Raw genomic sequence first — 22,489 nt, 5'->3', positions numbered from 1 at the left:
ACGTGGGAGCCAGTTGCCTGAATCCTTCCTCGTCTCCAGTTTAATTTTCTTCGTCCTTTCTCGTATCTCGTGTGCCCATTTGACTTCGTTCAAGCGCATCCCAAATGTAAAATTTTAAAAAATATATATTTATGCCTCTAAATTTGATGTCCTTCAAAACCCATATCTTGATTTATTCTTTGTCCTCTAATACACTCTTTTCTTTAATAAAAACCACCGCATGTATACATCTCAAAAACATTTGAAAAAAATTAAAGGAGAAAAAAAATCTCCATTTGAAAAATTAAACGAAAATGAAACCCATTAATATTTCATAAGTACCAGTCCACCAGCACAAATCTTTGGATTAATTAAGCACGTCGCCAACTTCTTCTTCTTGCTATCCATAGCTAGAGAGAGAGAGAGAGAGTAAAAGATGGCCGGCGGAGGAGGAGGAACGGAGGAGCTAAAGTTCGAGTACACGCCGACGTGGATCGTCGCCGTCGTTTGCTCCTTCATCGTCTTCATCTCTCTCTTCTTCGAACGCGGCCTCCATCACCTTGGCAAGGTTGGACGCGAATTCCTCTATTAAATTTTTAATTCTGAGAAGAAACATCCAAGAATGTCTACATATATTATGTTTTTACGTGTAGATTTTGAAGAGGAAGAACCAGAAGCCGCTGTTCGAAGCCCTCCTCAAAGTAAAAGAAGGTACGGCAAATTTGTACATCACACCCTGACATTTTTGAATTTTGTGGAGATAAAAGTTCCTATTTTTCTTGGCAGAGTTGATGCTGTTGGGATTCATATCGCTCTGGCTCACCGTATTCCAGGGTGCAATAATAGAGAAGATATGCATACCAGTGAGTTTCACTCACCACATGCTCCCTTGCAAGAAGGATCCCAACGTCGCCGCCGCCGCCGAGCAGCATTACAGCGTCGGCTTCTCCTCCGGGGTCCTCGGTAGTCGCCGGCGGCTGCTGGCCGGGGGAGGAGGAGGATCAGATCACTGTCAGAAGAAGGTAAATTGATCATTTTCATATGGTTCATGAACACAAACTAGAGTTGGCAATATGCAACGATATAAAAGGAAAATAGTACGTGATCTGAGACTGTAACTTTTTCATGATACCATTGTCATATTTACAATGATTTCAGGGAAAGGTCCCATTGCTTTCGCTTCAAGCAATACACGAAATACACATCTTTATCTTTGTTTTGGCAGTCACTCATGTAGTTCTCAGCCTACTCACTGTGCTTTTAGGAAGTGCACAGGTAATGGAGAACAAATCTCTCATCTTTAATTCATTTTTGGTGTTCATTTTTTTCTCTCTGTATACTAGCAGTCCTCCAGCTTATTTTACTTCATCTTCGCCAATCTTAGATGCGCATATGGAAGCATTGGGAGAATGCAATCCAAGAAGAGGAGGGAAGTGGTATGATTATTTTTTCTAGCCTCTTTTGAGCTAATACATTACTTGCTTTAAACATGAGGTGGTAACTCATACATAATAATTGTTGCAGTTCCTAAGAAGATCATGCATGTTGGGCAATTTGAATTCATTCAGGATCGTTTCAAAGGGATCAATAGATGTTCGTCGATACTACGTTGGTTGGTAAGTATAATGTAATTGCTTTTGAGCATGCATTACACTGACAACATCATACACTTATTACATTATTATCATTCTTTTCAGCATTCCTTTGTCAAGCAGTTCTATGAACCAGTGAGCAAATCAGATTACACTACAATGAGGATTGGTTTTATCATGGTAAGCATGGCACTCTTCTCTTATTCTTTTTTAGTTCTTCCATTTGCATTGACATGCGTGTAAATGTGCCGTTTTTGCAGACTCACTGCAGGACAAATCCAAAATTCAACTTTTATAAGTATATGATAAGAACCCTTGAAGCTGATTTTAAGAAAGTTGTGGGTATAAGGTGATTATTGCTATATATATCAATCTTTTTTGGAATTAACAACTAGGATATATATGTTATAAAGAATATGCTTCAAATTTTTGTTCTCATAGCGGCAGAATTTGTCTCACTGCAGTTGGTACCTTTGGGTTTTTGTGATGGTATTCTTGCTGCTGAATGTTGATGGTATGTTTCCACTCCATGCTTGTGGTTTCCATTCTTTAGATGAAGAAAATCAAAACCTTTAATTAGAAAAATCAGATGTGTAGAGTTATCTTGCAAAGTAGTCTACATGAAGATAAGGATAACAAATTAGTAGCTTATCACATCAAGTACAACTTAAAAGTTTTAGCATGTTAATTGTTCTTGATTACTTATATCCTTGATGTATTGCTTCATCACAATCATCTTGTTCTATTACCCTATTCATTCATTTCTTCTACTAGGTATCTTTTGAAAGATCTGAAGCTGTATTTAGGAAACTATCTGAATCAACTTGATCTACTGAGTTCTCTCTATGATGATCCTTTGTTCATATTGAGCTCATTTAGCCTTCTTAATCCTTCCTTCCATTCCCAACTTAGCTTCCTTTCTTATTACCCAATTAAGGACAGTGAGGTCTCAAGAACATTTGCTTGGATTAAGACTTCTGTTTTATTGTCTTGTAATTTTATTTTAAAATTTACACCTTGATTGACTAACCTATCTTCTTGATGCAGGATGGCATTCATATTTTTGGATATCTTTCATTCCTCTAACTGTAAGTATATATTAGTACATGTTTTTCAAGATCTTTCATTTCATTATATAGAACAATGAATTTACATATGTATAATTAATACCTACATTATTATTATTATTTTCCTGTTATCCCTTAAAAAGGTGCTAATTAACTATATAATTACAGCTTCTGCTTGTTGTTGGGACTAAGTTGGAGCATATCTTCACTCAGTTGGCTCATGAGGTTGCAGAGAAGCACTCTGCAATCGAAGGCGAATTAGTAGTTACTCCTTCAGACAGTCTCTTTTGGTTTCGCCGACCTCGAGTCGTCCTCTTCTTCATCCACTTCATCCTTTTCCAAAATGCATTTGAGATTGCATTTTTCTTCTGGATATTGGTATGCATTGCCACTTATATCTTCCTCTTTTATCACTTCCTATGTTGGTTTTTCCTTTTGCAAATCCTCTGCTTTTTCCAGTCCATAAATTGAATGGCTTTCATACAACCATCATTTTAATTCTGGTGCTAAATTGTTTCATGCAGTCCACATATGGTTTTAATTCCTGCATCATGGGAAGAGCAGAGTTTGTAATTCCTCGAATAATTATCAGGTAAAAGAGCAACTTATTCCACACAAAAAAGAAAAAAATGACAAAAAGTATATGATTAAAGGGGATTCATCTCTTATGCATTCTTGTTGATTTCAGTGTGTTCATTCAGATGCTCTGCAGTTATAGCACTCTGCCACTCTATGCCATTGTGACACAGGTGAGTTCTAGTGCTCCATAGTTAGCTATGTTTTATTTCTTACCGATATTTAGTAGTTTTGTGACTAACACCCAGTCTTTGAGCAGCTTGCCTATAATTTTTATTTCACTCTGCTGTTACTTTGACTAACTATCCGTAACCTTCGAATAATGTATATTTAGTTATACAACTGAAATCGCATATTGTTGAGAAAAATGTTCTAGTACTTTTGACCAGAGAATGTTTAGAAATTAAGGTAAAAAAAGGAAAAGAGAAAACAATAGTAATATCGGTATTTCAAAATGTAAACTTAGTATGCTAACAAGATATTCTTCTTTAGATGCGGTTTTGTTAGAGATCGGTCGGCTTTAGTTAACCTAGGGTATGACATGAAAATTGCAGATAAAGAAAAGGGCCGGAATGCCCGGATTGCAAATAATATTCTTATTTCTTGAATAAATCCATATTTATTATGATATGTGAAATCTAGATGGGGAGTTCCTTCAAGAGAACTGTATTTGAGGAGAATGTGCAAGAAGGGCTTGTGGGTTGGGCTCAGCAGGTGAAGAAACGCAAGGGGAAGAGGGTGATCAATGGAGAGGGTGGATCAAGCACCACACAACCAATCAGTGGAGTTCAGATGGGAAATCTAGCAGTGGAGAAGGATTCCTCACTGGAAGAGGCTAAGCTCATTGAGGGCAATTCATCAAACACTTGATATGGATTCAACTACAACTAAAGTCTCATGTTTTTCTTCATTCTTGATGTAATTATATAACTTTTTTTTCTTAATTTCACATTAGGCCTAAATGAATGGGGGAAATGATATTTACATAGCGAAAAAATGTTTGGATGGACAAAATTACTCTCGTATGGTTTAATAGAGCGGAGGAGTCTGAAAGATAAGAAGCATAGGTATAATAGTCATTTTACTTATAATCATAAACGGATAATATTTCATTACGATAACAAATTTTTTGTCGGAGAATACAACATTAGAATGGCTAAATTACAATTTTACCCTAGTATCGGGTCTCACCACGTTACACCCATGAAGAATAAAATGCATAATTCATTGGTTATACTATTAATAAGGTAATAATCTACACCAATGCAAACAAGTAGAGATTGCAATGTTTTAGATACTTAGGAGGTAGATTGTATGCTTTTCTTTTTAATGAGGTAATACGAGAGACTGCAGCGTAGATTCGGTGTGGGTCAATTCGATCGCCTTATTAGATATGTAGGTCATAGAATTTGAAGTAATTTAGCAATATTCTAATAGTTTCCATTGAGTTCTTTTTGAAGTGGATTCTCTTAACAAGCTTAGACCACCTAAGAGCCACCCCCCATTTAAGCATAATACCCCAATTAGATATATTTAGGGCATCCCTTCATGTAGAATAAGGCCCAACTCATTGAATGCAATGTAGGAGGAGTAACATTAAATTTTTCACTAGAAAAGGGGTGAGTTATATATTTTGCCTAGTCTATTTCCCCTGGTTGTAAGATTTGGACATGATCTCCAATTTGTTGAGAGGAATCCATCTCAGGCTTCAATCATTTGAAAGATACCATTATGATGGTGAACCAACCAACCTATTCCCCACCATGGTTAATTAGGTCCAAAACCACAAAGGAGGTTAACATGGCTGGACCCAACCCAATCCAAGTAGTTGATCAAATAATTTCAAGAATGGCTCAAGAGACTTTGTCCTCTCTCTCCCTTGCCCTTGGCCTTGGCATTTGGATCTTATATGCTTCCAAGAATATAGAATATAGTTGGTCAGATTTGTTTAGACAAAAGTATGATATTTAAGATCATCGTTGTAGCCAAGTAGTCGAGTCTTGACAGCCCGTAATAGATGTCGCGGATTTGATTCCCTTCATAGATGTTGTAGTTGATATTCTGTAGATCTTTTACTGGATGTTGCTATGCGTAACTTCCTGTGGTTAATTCAATTGCTTAACCTATGGTAGTGGGAAGTACTAGAGTTATTATGTTGCCTATAATTAGTCTATAATTGCTTAACCTATACTTCATGATCTATTAGAAAGAAATTATGGTATTTATTGGAGATTATGTTTGAGCCAAAATAAGAAGCCTTCCTAAATTTCCATATATGACAACCTATTTACAATTCCGAATTATCTATAACTATGCAACCCTAGGTTTAATATAACAAGCAAAATACCTCTTTGTTTTATCAAAGTTAATTGAAAAGATAGATTTTTCTTTATGAAAATATATGGGTTTTATATTACTTCCACTCTCGAATTTTATTTTCATTTCTTAAATTTGGACTCCTAAGCGAAAATTGTTAAAGATTTAATAGTTTTTAGATAACAAAATTTAGGATAACACCATTTTTCACAATGACCTCTTAAATTTTTTTAGTACATAATGATCCTCTAAACTACCAGAAATACCTTATTTAATCCCTTCTATTAGGGGGTCATTGTGTACAAAAAAAAAAGTTCAGAGAGTCATTAGTAAAAAATAATGATAGTTCAAGGAATAAAAAGAGAATTATCCTTAAAATTAATGATTACAAATAGATCATACCATCGTGAGGTTAAATGTCACATGAAAACTCTGAGGGGTCTACTAATCGATCATATGATCTCGATCTTGCAGCAATAAATAAGCTTGAAGTCTTGTAGGTACCAATGTTAGTTTGACATGAATAATTGAATATAAGTAGTAAGTATTGAATAACCATGTATGGCCCCAAGTCAATTACACATACTATCTATCAAGTAGACAAAATGTCTAAGTGGGCCTAAGAGTTAGAACTACATTAATTTGGTAGGAGTTTTTTTTTAAAATTTTACCAAACTAGTCTGTCTTCTAAATTTTATATATCAAAATTGATCGCATTCTAAATTTAATACCAAAAGTGATACATTTCAATATAGTTATGAGTAAAACGTTGAATTATCAGCATTTTATCTAAGAAATAGAAATATTTTCAACGCTTTCTTCTTGTATTAAATTTTTATGCTTAGCAATTAAGAATATATCTGCGTAAATCTAAAAAATTCTAAATAAACCGCTAAACTTATTAGCAGTTTATATATATAAATCGCTGACAAGATTAATATTTTATTTTGTTGAATTACATATATAAACGTTGAACTTATTAAAATTTCTATCTAAAAAATAAAACACTAATTTTATTAGCATTTTATCGATAGCTACAGTGAAATAAACTCTTTTTTATATTAAATTTTGGGATTGGTGAACATCTTTTGAGAGGGCTAGTTTGATCAAAAGCTCTCTAACAAGTGGAAAAAAAGTAGTTCAATCCCCTCCTTTTTCATATAATTTTCATATTACATTCTAGGTTAATTTAAACTAATTAATTTCTAACAAAACGTCATCTAAATAATAATATTTTATTAGAGACACTAAATTTTATCTTTTAAAATATCAAATATATCCATATTTTATTTTTTCAATTAATTAAACTTAAAACACTCTCATCAAAAAGTTACAATTAAACATCACTAAGTACATTTTTCTCCGGTATATTTTAATAAATATGGTTAGTATGGTTAAGTTAGAAAATTACGGTGTTACATAAAAATTATATAAAAAAATAATAGGTCAAATTACAAGTAGCCGAAAAGTAGGATGTCGACCGCCAAATCACTAAAATACATAGTGTTATTTAAAAATTTCTTTTAAAATGAAAAAAAGAAAGATAAAAAGGCTTTGACATTACTCACCTAAGATTGATGCTACTAAAAGATTAGGAATATTAATATGAGAAACATCTAGTATCTTATACTAAAATTGGTGACAAACTTTTTGATGTAGTAGTTATCATGCCAATGCAAAAAATATAAAGTGTGGTCCTATGTTTTCCTCACTCTAAATTATTGATGGATTTAGACAATTAGTTGTCCCCCACTAGGAAAATGATTCTCATATCATTTTTGGAGGAGTGTTGGGTAGAATGACTATGTGTGCTGTCACATTGAAGAAATTAAAAGAAAAAAAAGAAAGAGTTAGGTTGCTTGACCATCCCCATTAGCAATGTAATGTTATGCTTACAAGTTATAATCACTTGTACAAATTGTTCACAAATTAGATTAGATGGCAACTTATTAAACCTTTTCGCTAGCTAATTTTTCTTTAGTTTTAAAAAATATCTCGATTTAGAGAGCGGATTTGGTGGGGGACGGATCACGATTTTAAGTTGCTAATTACACGCCAAAGTATTACCGAAGACATCTGACGACTAAAATGGGATCCGCAAATTTATGACGGTTACAATTATAATTATTAGACGTACGCAAGCTTTGTATTAATGTGGATTCTATGCTATTTTCATACCATGCTATAAATTTTGAGAGAAAATATTTTACAATTTGTGCTCCGTGTTTTTATTTTTATTATCTTAAAAATACGTCAAAATTAAATTTAACCTCATAGCTACCAATACATGGACTTTTATAATTTATTTTATAATTATTTTGTAATTGCCAAGATTAAGTTTTTAAAAAACTTGAGTGCATATTTTTTTTTTAAAATAATCAATACATATTTTACAATAAATTGAGTGCAAATGTAAGCTAGAGGCCCTTATTATTAATTAAAATAAAATATAACTAAATTACAAAATTCCCTGCACAGGCATTTAATAAAAGCCCCATCTCTTTTGAAAAAAAATAAATTAAAATTAAAATGTCTAAAGGTTATCCCATTTTACTTTAAGACAATTTTCTCCTTGCAGCTTTTATAGTAATAAAATGCAAGAGTCTCAATTAAAATTCTAACAAGAAATAAATACAGGGTGTAAATTGTAAAATTTTCCCAAACTAACTCCTTTGGCAGCGATTTAAAAGTATTATCTACTGCGAGAAAATATTTAATATTTTTGAGGTCGGTTTTGCTTTGCCGACTTCTCCGCATCTCTATTTTTATCACACGTGAGAGATCGCAGCGAGGGACCACCGTGCATACGTGGGAAGGCTGTACGGGAGTCTGCCACGTGGTCACACGTGTGACCTGCCAGTCGCCGACAAATGCGTAGGCCCCACGTGTCGCAAGACGGTTTATGTACGTACGCATGGGAAGCACCAGATCTAATATTTTACGAGTTGTTTTCCGAAAACTACATTTTACCTCGATATTAGGCGTAATTTATATTTTACCCCCTCTATAATTTTATCTCCTCTTATAGTTATATTTACAAATCAAATTTAAGATGATAAAAATATGGCAAATATATTAAAATATATATACTATCATTATTATTTTAGATGTATTAAAAAATTTATTAATTATCTACAACTTTATCTCTAATTTTAAAATTTGACGTGCATATTAGTCTAATATAATAAAAAAATAATAAGACTTAAATATAATAATAAAGAGGTAAACTGAGATCAATTAAAGCATTATTTTCTTACGATGAATACTTGTCATTATCGTCGTATTTAACGAAATAAATCTATTCAAATAGATTTGTCTCGTCGGCAAATTTTATATTCGTAATAAGAATCTCTTTAAATATTTAAACTATAAATATGAATATTAGCAGGGTGGTAACTAAAATAAAAATAAACAGACTATCTAATAAAGTAGCATTGTATGTAACATCTTGCTTTATAATATAATATTAGTTTATTATTTATAAATTAAGTTTTATAATTTAGAGAATATGTGTAAAAAATAATCTGAGTTATATTTTAAACTAACACTGTAGAGATATTTCATTTCTAAAATAATTAAAATACTATGACTTAGTTGAGGGTATTTTTATAATTTTTTTAGAACAGTTAATTTAACTTAGAGATTTAGTTAAGTTTAACTAACTGATCTAATAAAAATAGGGTGTTATATGCAATTATTTTTGAAAAAAAAAATATATTCTAATGCAATCCTTCACTACCCAATTTATGATGATGACTAATGAAATGAGCAAAGGAAAAGTTACATCTATGTGTGTTAATTTTAATTTTTACTTTTAACTCTGCCATATGAATAATTATTATTTGATATTTTCTCATTAGTTTTGTCAATCATCCTTCAAACGCAAAATGATCATAATACCCTTAAATATTTTTTTTTATATTAGCATAAAATCAAATAGAGAAATATCTTTACGATGGGGTGTAAATGATAATAAAATTAAAAGACGCGGAGTTTTTGGTAAATTTCGTAAAACTTTTTATAGGTAACAACTTACAATAGCAAGAATCACGTGATCCTAAAACCATCGAGGACCCCCTTGCAATAAAGAAAAAAAAAGTAGATTAATTATCTTAAGTAAACTAATGTATATTAAATATAATTAAGTACAACGAATTAGTATGAAATGTATGATTACCTTAACTCAAATCTTTGGAGTTTACTTAGTATATGACTGGATTCATTTAACTATCCGAATTTTCGCCGAATACATAGACTTATATTAATCTTTTATATAAAAAGAAAAGGAAAACCCTGATTCAAATAGTAGATACTTAAGATGACAATCTTCTAATTTAAGTTACATACACTTAAAGATCCATCATAGAATTTCCTAATAATTTTGAAGCATTATACCGATATTTTTCGGTGATTCGATTAGTTTTTTTTTTTTTAAACTGAATTTGAGTTTAAGCACGACAGTAATAACTACCGAACATGCGCGATTAATGCACCAGCGTGCATAAAAAGGGCATGCTCTGTCGATTAATTACGACAAATTTAGTGTTTCTAAATTTAGCAAGACTAAACAAATAAAGAAGAGTAAAGATCTAGGATTGTGGTGGTGGTGGTGGTGGTGGTGGAGGTGGAGGAGGTGGTGGTGGTGGTGGATGAAAGATTGGGTCCACATGAACAATGGAGAGAGAGAGAGAGAGAGAGAGGGGGGAGGAGGTATTGTAATGATTGAGGTGGGCCCTGGGGAACCTAAAGAAGGGGGTGGTCCCACCATAGAAAATGATGTATGTTGGGTGGTGGGATCTTGCGTTTGGTGACTCTCACTTTCATGGGGTGGAGTAAAAAGAGAAAAAAGAAAATGAGGAAAAATATTTATTCACATAATAATCACATCATATTCTTCTCCCCCTATCCCTCTATTTATAAAGTCTTCTCCTATCAATTTGCCATTGGAAGAGGGGAAAAAGAGAGAGAGGAAAAAGGAAACCACCCAAGATTTAGATACCCACTTCCCCTCTCTCCTCTCCTCTCTCTCTCTCTCTCTCTCTCTCTCTCTCTCTCTCTCTCTCCTATCTAATTTTGCTTAGAAAGTGAAATTTATTAATAAAGAACAAAAAAAAATCGTACCATCTCATCTCTCCCCAAGAAGAAGAAGAGAGAGAGAGAGAGAGAGAGAGAGAGAGAGAGAGTTCCTGAGTCCATGGTTGAGAGTTTCTCTCTCTACCTCAAGGTTAGTAGTATCGCTTCCCACTTTCTACCCTTTTCCTTTTTGCTTCTCCTCTCCTTTTATTCCCCCCCAACCCACCTCTCTCCTCTGTCGATCTCCTGTTGTTTTCTGCTACAGCTTGGTAGTCCTTTCCCCTTATTTTTGTTATTAAAAATCCTCTTTTTTTAAAAAAAAAAATAATGTTGTTCCCTTTGGGCTGGTATGATCAATAATCGTGGTGCCTTCTTCTATCATAAAAATTCCGTCTTTCCTTGTTAATTGCTATGTAAGGTGGATGTTCTGAATTGGGTTTTTGTTTTGGATTGTTCTTCTTCGATTCCAGGCGTGCCCGTGGCGATTTCGCTTCGTGGGTCTGATGGGTATCTAGGGTTCCATCTTCTGTTGATGGGCGGAGCGAGAAATTTCGTGGGTCTCTTATCGTTGAGGCGCCTCTGATGGAGGAGGTTTGGAATCGGCTTTGAAGATCGAATCTTTTCGAATTTTAAGGAGGTGGGTTTTGATTTATTCTTTTTTCTTCTTCCCTTGTTCTTATCAATTGCCATTTGGGTTTGGCGAGGACAAATATTGGAGGTGAATTTTGTTTTGATTTGCCTTGTCAAAGACATAGGGTTGTTTCTTCTATTTATGGAAATTGTCGATTTGTTCATAGGAGGCTTGGTAATTTTATTTTGATTGCAGAGTTTGGATTTTTTTTTTTTCGTAGGGGGGGAGAGGAGATGGAGGACGAGACCAAGCCCTCGGTGATCGATGAGAAGGGTTGCATGCATCTGGTGAAGGAGATGGAATCGCAAGATCCGATGTGCTCGGAGATGGATATGGACGAGATTGGAGGTATTGCAAGTGCCGATGGCAACGGCGAAGCTCTGTCACCGGAGAAGGGGGAAGGTAGCAATGTGGTGTTCACAAGGGAAGTCCCCTTGCTGACCAAGGAATCTCGAACCTCCAAGGCTCACGTCTGTGGCACCAAGAAACCTAGATCAAGAGCATCTGATTTCATGGAGGAATCTGAAGCTCAGAGGAGAGAGAAAGATAGGAACAAGCAGGAGAGGAAACTCACTAGGCAAGACCGCATTGAGTTGGGCCGGTCGTTTCAAGTGGCGGTGAGTTCTCATGATTGGGAACTCGCAGAAAGCTTGATTCTGTTGGCTGATCTGCAGACTCTTAATGACGCGCTATGCATCGCAGTTGACTCAATATGGTTCTTGAGTACCCGCCAAGAGCTGCATGGGATTACAGGGTTGATAAGGAAGATTGTTGCAGGTGGTGCGAATGATTTCACGAGGGCAGCCCTTAGGACATCATTTCTTGCTTCTTGCGTTTCTGCATGCCAGAGCAAGACAATGAGTTTAGCTGATACTGTGAATGTCATGGCCCAAAGGTATATTTAGTCTAATAAGATTCCTGTTATGCTGTGTGTGGCTGCATGCATGTCCGAATTGCACTAAAATAATTTGTGCTTTCTTCTTTGTACAATTATCAATTAGGATTTTTTTGGTTCATATTGCAAATTAGATTAAAAATGTGTAGGTTGATGTCCCATGGATGATCTGTGAGTCATTTCTTTGTTCTCTTCTTCTTCAGGTTGCGTGAACGCCTCCAAGAATGTCATGGAGATGAGGTTCTTAAGGCAGAAGCTGGTGCCAAGGTCCAGAAATTTACGGAATGGGCTTTGAAGTGCATCGGTTTCCATTCTCGTTCCAAGGATAACAAGGGTAGATCACATCACGGCACGATCCTTGAGGTCCAATTCCAGTTATCAGCATTCAAGACTTTTTTGGATCTTGCGGGCAATCATCTCTCAGGGAAGGACTTCACTGAGGCTTTTGATGCAGCATGCTTCCCTCTTACTCTATTTTCTAGCTCGTTTGATCCTGGTTGGGCATCAGGGATTTCAGCAGCTGCAGTACAGGGGCTTTTGGGGATGCTGGTGGAGGGAGGTGCGGATAATGTCAACCAATGCCTTTTAGAAGCTTCACGCTTTGGAAGTACTGAACTTGTGCGCATCTTGCTGCAGGTAATTTAAATGGTATTAGTGGATATGCATATGTTTAATAGGCAAGACCTTATAGATAAGTATAAAGTAAATGGTGAGTTTCCGGATTGCATTGTCACACAGTATTGCACATTGAAAAGTTTATGTTCTTATGAGAAGTTGTTGTCGGTGTGATATACACACAGAATACCAAGATCTGTTAATTTTCTTGTCATCTTCCAAGTTGTCAGCTTTTCACATGCTAAGTACTGCATATACATGTTTCATTATATCCATCTAGTAGAGGGGGTCCTTGGTTATGATTGTAAGACTAAGGCTGCCTATATCTTGCATCCGCAGACCTCGTGCACAGGAATTCCCTTTTGATGTCTCAGACTAATGTATTTTCTTGTGTTGTGGTAGCATGAATATTCCCTTTTGTTGTATTTTTCAGTATTGATACTGCACATCTCTTTAGCTTGGACACTATTATAGAGTAATAATTAATATTTAAGGGAGGTTACATGATGTTCAAAGCAAGTAAAAAAAAAGTGATTGAATGTGTTAAGGATCCTGGACGAGAGAAAGAGGCTATGGAGTGTAACTTATATGTTATATATTACCTTTTTTTTTTCTGTTTTACTTCTAACTGCTCAGTGATTTTCTTGGTGTAATGCATATCTCTGACATTGATATATGATAATATTTCATCATTAACAGGGATAAATGTGTCTATCTACAGTTGTGATGTGTCCTCTAGAGGGTTATCTGCATCTGCTGACTGGTTGCCTTTTTGGATCTTTCTTTATTATCCTTTTAAGAGATTGATGTTCTGGCGCCTTTGATGATATTACCCTATGCTATTCTTGTGCAATTTTTGTGTCTAACCATTTAATTGGAAGATATGTTTAGTGTTCACAAAAGCACAGTTGTCTTGATGTTTTGTGTAGATATAATTATTTCTAGACCAGGTTACTTCTGTGCTGGATGAAACATAAATCTGTTTATCAATTATAAACTGTTTGAATATATGTAGACATGTACTCGATTTTCAGTATGAGCTGCATTTATCAGTTGCATCATAGAATTAGCTTCAGCCATATCAAATCCATATTTTCAATTCACAATTTTTAGTTAAACAACTTATTCTATTTTGTTAATTGATCTCTTAGAATGCCCTTCTCCGTATCTTTTTAGTCCATTTGTGTTCTCTATACCATTAATTTTAATAAAAGGTAGCCAGACATTACTATTCTACTTCATTAATTGATTGCTTTGAGAATGTCCTCCATATATTTGTAGTCCAATTTGTGCTTGCTATGTTTCCAACTTTCCATCCATTTAATAAGAAGTGACAGACATTTTTGTTTTCTCCTACTCTCCCTTCTACCTTCTGCTTTTCCAATCTATTGTTCTTTCCATTTACCGTTGATTTTCTTTTATTTTTCAAGAGAATTTGAAATGATTTAGATGAAATATCTTTTGTCTGGTATCAATGACAATTGGATACATGCAACATGCAAGAGGTAGTTTGAGGTTTTTTTATTTTTTTAAAAAGCATGTTGGCTGACGGTGTTGTCCTGGGTTCATGGAGGAACCCAGAGTTTGGTATGGAATGATAGCATGAATGAAGGTTTGTGTGAGCATCACTTCTGTAAAAGGGGTAATTTAAGTTGGATGATTATTGTGCAAAGTGATGCACGGATTAGTATAACATGTAACAAAGGGAAGTTGCATCCTCCTTTTAGGCTTGTCAAACTTCATTTAAGAAACTTGCTAGCAATGTTAGGAAGAGATGAGACAGCATTGGATGCACAGTTCAACCTATTTCATATGCTGTGGTGGAAATGGTGATCTTTTTGGGCCTCAGCAGTGCCTACTTACACTTATTGAGGTATTCAATCTTGATTGCTGACAACTGACAACGTCTTGCTCGGTACGACGCATGGTTGGTGTTGAGAGGGGAGAGATAGGAGAGTGTATGGGTTTCTTAGGTTGTGAGTCAATTCCCAAGATTTCCCTCCTTATAAGATTCTCTTTCCAGCTAACTATGTTGTTGAGTCTCATTGTATGACAACTAATCATAGATTACTCAATCATTAATTAGTGTATACCCTATAAATGAACCATATGCTGGTACAGTCTTAAATGTTGACTTCCGACAACATAAGAAGACAGATATCCATTTTTAATATGTATTTATCCGAAGCAATTTCTCTTTCCTTTTGTCAGAAGAATTTGGTAGTCACCATGAAATTGATCAAGAAGTCATTCTGAAATAAATGCCTAAAAAGAGTACCACATAAGAGTCACTACGGGATTGTATGGTTTTTTGTATTTAGAAATACACGTGTATTAGGAGATATATGTTTCTCTAGATAACCGAATGGCTTGTTTGGTTGTTTGCATTTAATAACACTTTATTTGTGAAATGTATGTTTGATTAGTTATATTTTATAATGACGTATTTAGTAAACAAGTGTTTAGTTAAAGGAGAATAGAAGAGAGGAGAGGAAATATGAGTTAGGATTGAGGATAGAAATAAGAAGAGAGGATTGCTTGAGAATTTGGGATCAAAATGAGTGGAGGAAGATGGGTTGGGATTGGGTTGGAATCGAAATGAGATAAGAAAGAGAGGTCAAATTGGGACAGTTAAATGTAGTCTTTTGGCATCCATTTGATCTAAGTGGAGTCTAAAAGACTGCATCTGAGTCTAATTACATTTTTAAAATACTATTTTTCAGATTTGATGTACCAAATTAAATAATGATTGTTGGATTAGATACTGCATCTATTAATGTAGCATCTAGAAAAGCTTTCAACTAAACAGCCCCTACATGAGAAGAAAAAAGTGAAGGTAGTCCCAGTTTAATATGAGAATAAGCATTATGCAATGTAACAATTCCTGATAGGCCAAGTAGACAAAATTCAGTGTATCTTTTAATTTATTGTAAAACCTTTGGTTAAAATTTAGGGAACAGAAGTTTTTCAGTGAAAACAAGTTGGAGTTTTAGCATCATTCAAGAAGTATTAGATTAAGTAATCGAAAGTCCTCTATTGAGTTAAAAACTTGAAAGATTTTCAGAATGCCATTTATGGGTCAGAGGAAGCAGCTTCTTGGTAAAGTAATCAGGAGGATATGTGAGAATGATCAACATGTTTGATGTAGTAGCTGCCATGTCAGCAGCAACTTATTATCATTTTGACTTGTCAACTTTACTCAGTTTTACTGTGAACTTACAATTTAAATGCGTATTTTTTTATTAATCTTTTGTGGCTAAGTACTGTCCTGAACACTTGAATTTGCTTCTGAACTTAGGAGTGCTAGTTTGCCTTCGAATCATAAAAGTAAGAGAAGCTTATTCATATTTGGATTGTGTAATATTGCTTTAATCAACTTTGTGACAAGATTTCCTGCATCAACTGATGATTCGTCACATTTGTATTGAGAAGCTTTTGTGCAAGTTATATCTGTATCTCTGTAGCATAAACTATATGATTTTGAAGCATGTTTCCTCTGCAAGTTTAACTTCTCAGTTGTCATGGTATCAGCTGCTACCTAATACAAAATAATTAGTAGTTAAAGAGAGAAACTATGACCTGTTTGGACACCTTCTTCTTCTTTAGGATAATACAGACATAAGTATATAAGATACAGCCAGAATTTTATACATCAATGATTCTTATGACCTCATTGCATTTACTCAGATTGCTCAGAGGAATAGCTTGGATGTGGATGTTGATCTTGCTCTTGGGTTTGCTTCTCACTACTGTAAGATTGGAACGATGGAATGCTTGGTTGAAGAGGGAAATGCTGGTGCTTTTCTGGGCCCTCTGATGCGAGCGGCTGAGCGTGGTTGCATTCAAGTAGTCCAGTGGTTTGTCAACCGGGGATGCAGGGACATGGAGCTCTGTCTTGCCCTCACTGCGGCCACCTCCAGCAGTCAGGTTGGCATTGCTGCCTACCTGCTTCCCCATGTCCCCCAGCATGTTCTTGCAGCCCTCAGCATTGAAATCCTCAAAGCTGCTGGGGAGAGGAGCAGTGGATCCCTTGATGGTGTTGCTTTTCTCCTTCGGTCTGACTTCCTCGGTGACCCAGCTGCGACATACTCCGTGGCTGATAGCATTGCAAGATCTGATGATGACGCTGTTGCTCCAGAGCTTAGGGCTTTCCTAAAGGAGCACTGGTCGGAGGCGGCATTTGCTGAGGGAGTGAGATCTGGGCAGGACCACTTTGTTAACTTCATGAGAATCCTCGAAAGGGGTGGTTCACCCATCTGGCTTAGGGACCTTCCTTCGCCTCTAGTGATCGCAATGGCCTACCTGTCACTGTATAGGGAGTGTTTAGAGGCAGGTGGGCCATTGTTGCCGCAGAGACTGAGAGGGCAGCTTGTGGAGGCAGTGAGTAGGCTTGGAAACAGGCCAGTGGACATGAGTAGCCAGGGTAAAGAGCTCCTGGCAATTTTGGAGCATCACCTGCCATCCTTCTTGATCTAACCTTCGAGCATTGCCCGTGACCCTATGAAGGTATCAGCAGCGAAAGGAAAGTGACAGAAATGTGCCTGTATTGGAGAGTAGTAGGGCTTCTTTAACTTGAGGGTGTCTGTGACATTTGAATGGTAGTAACTTGAGGGTTTAATCTTGATCACCTCCTTGTGAAGTGGTGACTGGTGATGAGAGTATAGTTTTGCGTTATGTTTTACCGCATATATCTCCTATATGTCACAAATCATAGCCCTCTTTCATGGTTGATATAAGTGCAGTTCCTTCTCAGAATTTTACTATTAAGTGGAGATATGTTACTTACATGGCAGCTTGAAATGAAGCCCCAGTAAAACTTAATACTCTGTCATCTTCTTGTTGCCTTTCCTATGATCAGGTCTGAGAATTTCAAGAGTCAATATCAATATTATTATCTGCTGTTCTGATGATAAGATGTAATAAACTACAATGTGATCATCTTTCCTTTCTTACCAAATTTCCTCTTAATATTTTGGTTGGATTTATGCTTGTAAGACCTTTTGGAAAGTCAAAAATAGATATGAATATTGCATGAATGCACTATATTTGTCTTAATATGAAGTTTGTAGTCACTCTATCACTCCTTTCTGGGCTTGGGCTAATGACTATTATAACTCTTTTATCAGAACAACTATAAATATTTGAATTGTTGATCAGCTTCTACACTCTTTTTATCCCATAAAGGAAATTCATTAAACAAGAGGCAAGAAGCCTAAAAAATTACAAAGTTAATTCAGCTTCTCCACCTTAGTTGTCAAACTATTACCTAATAGCCCAAATGGCTGAGGAAAACTAAGTTTGGTATTATCCAATCTATAATAATAATATAATATAATTTTTTTTATTGTTATTCATATTTTTTTAGAGAGGCTAATTAAGCAACTTTTCTTAATCCTTCTTAATTGCTTGATATTATGGATAAAGAGTAAGATGTCTCCTATGATACTCATGTGCGGATGATATGAGCATGATATGAGCACGCTATTGAATGTACATCAATGCATTGATTGTGCGCATTACAGTCCCAATAAGTATTTGATTAGTCTTTTTATTTTCACCAAGGTCATCATCACAACGCCAATGAGCAATTAAACACTTTAGGCAAAAGAATAGTTTTGCTTGCACAAATCCCCTTTGTAGTACTCTAGATACATCAACATTAATAGACATAAGAAACTTCAAATTTCTTATTGACCTCTCTTTGGAGGCAAAACATTTCATCTAAACAACTATATGCTCATATCACGCAGATAAGGATACAAGATGATTAACTTCCAAGAACACATCACCTCTTGTGTGCACTGTAAACCAATATATTCTTCTCAAGTTGCAAGTCATCACAAGATTATATGTCGTGCAGCATCAACCATCAAAGGAGGCTTATATATTTACAAGTAGGAGGAGGTGATGTTTCTCACGTCGGACGGCATGAATGCCAACACCATGAGCACAACCAGCATGCCTAATGGAAGGAGGAGGAGCATCGCAGGCGGCGGCGGTAATGGCGGCAGCACCAGTGGAAGTATTAGTAGTGATGCAGTGACACAGATGAGTACCACAAAGGCTTCCATGCTGAAGTAATTTGAAGACAAGGATCCCCCTTCCATTGCACCAGTCTGGTGATCAGGACTTAATTATATGATCAGTTTGAGCTTTTGGGTTTTGGTCTCAAGCAGTGATCAGTGGATGTCAAAGAGCTTTTGTGGTGATATTGGAGTTCTTCTTCTGCACAGCATGGCTAGATTTGCAATATATTTATATATATATATCACATCAATTTCAACCTGGCAAAATGGAAAAGAATGAATCAATTACATCAAAGTTACAACACAAAACTCTCTCTTTCTCTATCTATCAGTCTATCTATGCACGTATATGAGTAAGAAGTTCCATAACTTTGAGATTCATTGAAGAATTTCAGCAGTTAAATATACTTCACACATAGTACCAAGAAAAAGAAAACAAAAATGATCAGATTAGCTAATAAAGTGCATAAGATCAGAAACCTCCTAAGCAAAACAATTAACCCCATTTGGCTGGCCTCCCAATAATACCAAGATGATCAAAAGCACACATGGGTCATATACTCCTCTCTCTTAAGTTATAAAGAGGGAAAAAAATATCAAGACAGGAAGAGGAAAGGTATGGGGATTCAAAATCAGTACCTTTGATGTTGAAATGGGTCACTACTGCTTCTCTCTTTTACTGTGCTGAGAGGAATGAGGTTTGGTGGATGATTCTATGCATCATCTTGTGGCCGAGGTATTAAAGAAGAAGAGAAGAGGAGATGAGAGGAGATGAGAGGAGGTTTCTGTGACTTAAATATGGGGGTTGGATGCAATGCATTTAATGCCAAAGTTGGTACACACACCATGCAAGTGGAATTTTTATACCTGTTTCTATGTTTTATCTTTCTTTCTTATGGAAAGGTACGTTTAGTTTGTTGTCTAAGGTTCGTCTCCCCTGGCCGCCTTGGTGGGTTTTTCCCATCACCCCCCCCTGGTCTCCTTTCTTGATCCTTGTCTCACTCAAAAGGGCCTCTTGCACTGTTTTTTTTTTTCTTCTTCTTTCTTTTCTTAGATCAAAAGTCGATAGACTATAGGTTGAACAACCGGATCATTTTTTATTCTAGTAATTAGGTTATATAACTAGACTAACTCTAACTTCGACTAAAATGAGTTACAACGAGCCAACTCAAGTCACAGTGCATTAAGTACTGTTGTCCTCGCAAATAAATTCTTTTCACGATGCATTAAGTACTATTGTCATCGCAAATAAATTCTTTTCAACTATCTCTTGTACTCGATGCAATCATCTTCGCAACTTAGTTTTAAAAAAAATAGAATTCAACCTTGATCAAAATTATGTGCATTTTTAGAAAAAAAAAGAAGTATTTAATCATTTTATAGATAGAAAATTAACTACATTTTCTAATGCTAGGACTAGTGGAGCCTAATCATAATCAATAAAGCAAGAATTTGATGCATGCATTTTATACAAGTTACCTTTTCTCTTTGTGTTTTACCTTTTATTCCATTTTTTTTGTGTGTGTGTGGAATATATACATAGACTAAATATATGCCAACTTTGTGTAAAGGAAAGGATTAATCATCTTCTGTGTCAATTCAAACTTAAGGACCAACTTGTAAGGTCAAAAGTTGGCAAATTGGAATCATTCATTTGTTTGATTATGAAGTGTAATTATGAAATGCTTATTGTCTTGTGTATATTAATTTTGCATAGATTATTGACTAACAGAGTACAAACCACCACTAATGACAAGTAGCATTATACAATTAAAGCAAGAATCAAACTGTTTCAAAGTTCTCAGACTTAGTAACTATTTATTAATCATCCAATAACTTCTATTGGTTCTGAAAATAATATTCAAAAGCACCCTACACCATTTGGCTCTCCATTTTACTTTTAATGTCTTGAAATTTAGTCTGAGTTAACTTCAATCTAAAACAACAACTCACAGAATAAAAATATTTTATTACTTTCAAAAAGAAAAACTTTAATCTGAAAAGAAAAATAAAATTCCATAACTAGACATTAATAATACGATAATTTTATTTAGACCCCATTAAACTATTATTATTATACTTTTTTTTATTACCATTATATATATGGTAAATTTTTTTTTAAAGTATATATAAAAAATAATAATAGTTTAGAAGATCTAACTGAAATAGTAGCTCCAAGTTGTAATATTACATCAAATAAATCCTATATTTCATTAATCTAAAATGAGACCTAAAATATCTAATAAAAGATCTATAACCAATCACAAATAATATGCCATCTGCAACACTTGCACTAGCAAGTGGCCAATTTACACACATGAATAATATATATATATATATATATATATATATATATATATATATATATATATATTCCCCTGTTTCCATCCTTAAAAGTAAAAAGTAAAAGTTGCATTTTAACACCCTATCTTTAATAAAATTATAATTTACACCTTATATTTTTATTATATATAATTCGCCTAAGAAAATATTTTTACGCTAAATTATAAGATTAGAATGTGTAAAAATAGGATGTTATATGCAAATTTAAAAAAAGAAAAGAAAGAGTGTTAACTAAGGGATTGGTGCAAGAAAGAGCCAAAATGGATCAGAGAGAAAAGGAGACAAAGGGGGGATGTCTAGCTGGGATTGCAAAGCAAGTTGCAGTTTTGGACTTTATTATTATTATTATTCATCTCCTCATTGAGATCTAAAAAGCTCTTGTTCTCTTTTCCCAAAGCATCGTATCATATGCTTTATATAATAATGATCTTGAAGTAAGTAAGTAAGTAATTAAGTAACCCTAACCCTAACCCTAATAAATAATGAAACCCAATGTATTAGCCGGTCTTGCACACGCCTTCCTCCTTTATTAATTCAATTGACAGCCAATCTAATTCCCTTTCTCCAAAGAGTAAGCTGCTAATTCTGAATTTTTATCAGGGTTTTTTTAAAAAAAAATTATTGTAGGTCTGCATACCAAATATTGTACCTAGATCGGTAGATAGATTTCTTTTCAATAAAAATAATTAACTTAATAAGTCTTCGTTCATTTTAGAAATAATTATTTTTCTTATTTCAGAATAGTATAAAATTATAATAGCGCTATTCTATAATACAAATATTTGTTTATTAAAATTATATTCTATATCACACACTAACTCTATTATCAATTTACTATTAATATCTATCCCGCAGCTTTACTTTATATCGAATCAAATATTATTTGTTATAATTTCATATAAACGAAAGATATATTTTATTTTATATCACATTAAAATTAGTTATTATATTTTTACTCTAATATATAAGTGAACATAGAAATAGTTTATTCCTAAAATAGAGGCATCATTTCAAAATTAATAAATATAAATATTTATTCTAAAATTCTCCTTATTCTTAAATCGGTTGTATAAATCATAATTTTAGACGATGTACATATTTTCTTACGTGGCATTTCTCACAGACTAAAAAACTCTGATAGTTAGGTTAATAAATTTATATCTCACCCTATTACCATACTAAATATTAAATAACTATTTTTCCTAAATTATCGAAATATCCATTGAGGTAAGAATAGTTTGAAATGAAGCAAAAACTAATTATGAGCATTAACAAGGGTAACTTGGAAAGTTTAAATATCACATCGAATAAATTTAGATTCTTTTATGTTAAAGTAAGCTGAATTAAAATTAAAATTAATCCAAGTGTTAAATAAA

The 22,489-nt window shown here is 34.4% G+C and overlaps 2 protein-coding genes and 1 long non-coding RNA gene across 4 annotated transcripts; 2 read left to right on the top strand and 1 right to left on the bottom strand.

The window, feature by feature from the left end:
* Positions 1 to 772: 772 nt before the first annotated feature.
* LOC140802056 (MLO-like protein 1) lies at positions 773 to 4,218 on the top strand. Its single transcript, XM_073157468.1, has 12 exons — positions 773 to 1,001; positions 1,138 to 1,254; positions 1,364 to 1,415; positions 1,504 to 1,595; positions 1,677 to 1,751; positions 1,832 to 1,920; positions 2,036 to 2,085; positions 2,619 to 2,659; positions 2,807 to 3,016; positions 3,163 to 3,230; positions 3,327 to 3,387; positions 3,857 to 4,218. The coding sequence occupies exons 1-12, from the start codon at positions 861 to 863 to the stop codon at positions 4,082 to 4,084; spliced, it is 1,224 nt and encodes a 407-aa protein (XP_073013569.1). The 5' UTR covers positions 773 to 860; the 3' UTR covers positions 4,085 to 4,218.
* Positions 4,219 to 10,472: 6,254 nt separating this feature from the next.
* Positions 10,473 to 17,725, top strand: LOC140801811 (ankyrin repeat protein SKIP35-like). 2 transcript variants are annotated; one of them, XM_073157110.1, is made up of 5 exons: positions 10,473 to 10,754; positions 11,074 to 11,240; positions 11,455 to 12,129; positions 12,333 to 12,765; positions 16,432 to 17,725. In XM_073157110.1, exons 3-5 carry the CDS (start codon positions 11,468 to 11,470, stop codon positions 17,218 to 17,220), a joined length of 1,884 nt encoding a protein of 627 aa, XP_073013211.1. In that variant the 5' UTR covers positions 10,473 to 10,754; positions 11,074 to 11,240; positions 11,455 to 11,467; the 3' UTR covers positions 17,221 to 17,725. The 2 variants fall into 2 exon arrangements, with proteins under 2 accessions (XP_073013211.1, XP_073013212.1); XM_073157111.1 differs by having other exon boundaries at positions 10,473 to 10,872.
* A 615-nt stretch (positions 17,726 to 18,340) lies between these two features.
* Positions 18,341 to 19,624, bottom strand: LOC140802094 (uncharacterized). Its single transcript, XR_012111592.1, has 2 exons — positions 19,410 to 19,624; positions 18,341 to 19,028 (listed from the first exon to the last, which is right to left on the bottom strand). It is a non-coding gene; the product is annotated as an uncharacterized lncRNA (long non-coding RNA).
* Between the last annotated feature and the right edge of the window lie 2,865 nt (positions 19,625 to 22,489).

This window comes from Typha latifolia, chromosome 15, assembly GCF_019914945.1.
Source record: "Typha latifolia isolate L0001 chromosome 15, TyphaL0001v2, whole genome shotgun sequence".
In the NCBI taxonomy this organism is placed as follows: Eukaryota; Viridiplantae; Streptophyta; class Magnoliopsida; order Poales; family Typhaceae; genus Typha; species Typha latifolia.
Note: the sequence above shows the minus strand (reverse complement) of the source record. Positions and strands in the feature narration are given on the sequence as shown.

Bases quoted from the DNA above. Each gene is read 5' to 3' on its own strand.
- LOC140802056 (XM_073157468.1), top strand. From the start codon at position 861: ATGCTCCCTTGCAAGAAGGATCCCAACGTCGCCGCCGCCGCCGAGCAG. The intron at 1,002-1,137 runs GTAAATTGATCA...CAATGATTTCAG, and splicing joins CAGATCACTGTCAGAAGAAG to GGAAAGGTCCCATTGCTTTC. The intron at 1,416-1,503 runs GTATGATTATTT...TAATTGTTGCAG, and splicing joins CCAAGAAGAGGAGGGAAGTG to TTCCTAAGAAGATCATGCAT.
- LOC140801811 (XM_073157110.1), top strand. From the start codon at position 11,468: ATGGAGGACGAGACCAAGCCCTCGGTGATCGATGAGAAGGGTTGCATG. The intron at 12,130-12,332 runs GTATATTTAGTC...CTTCTTCTTCAG, and splicing joins GTGAATGTCATGGCCCAAAG to GTTGCGTGAACGCCTCCAAG. The intron at 12,766-16,431 runs GTAATTTAAATG...GCATTTACTCAG, and splicing joins TTGTGCGCATCTTGCTGCAG to ATTGCTCAGAGGAATAGCTT.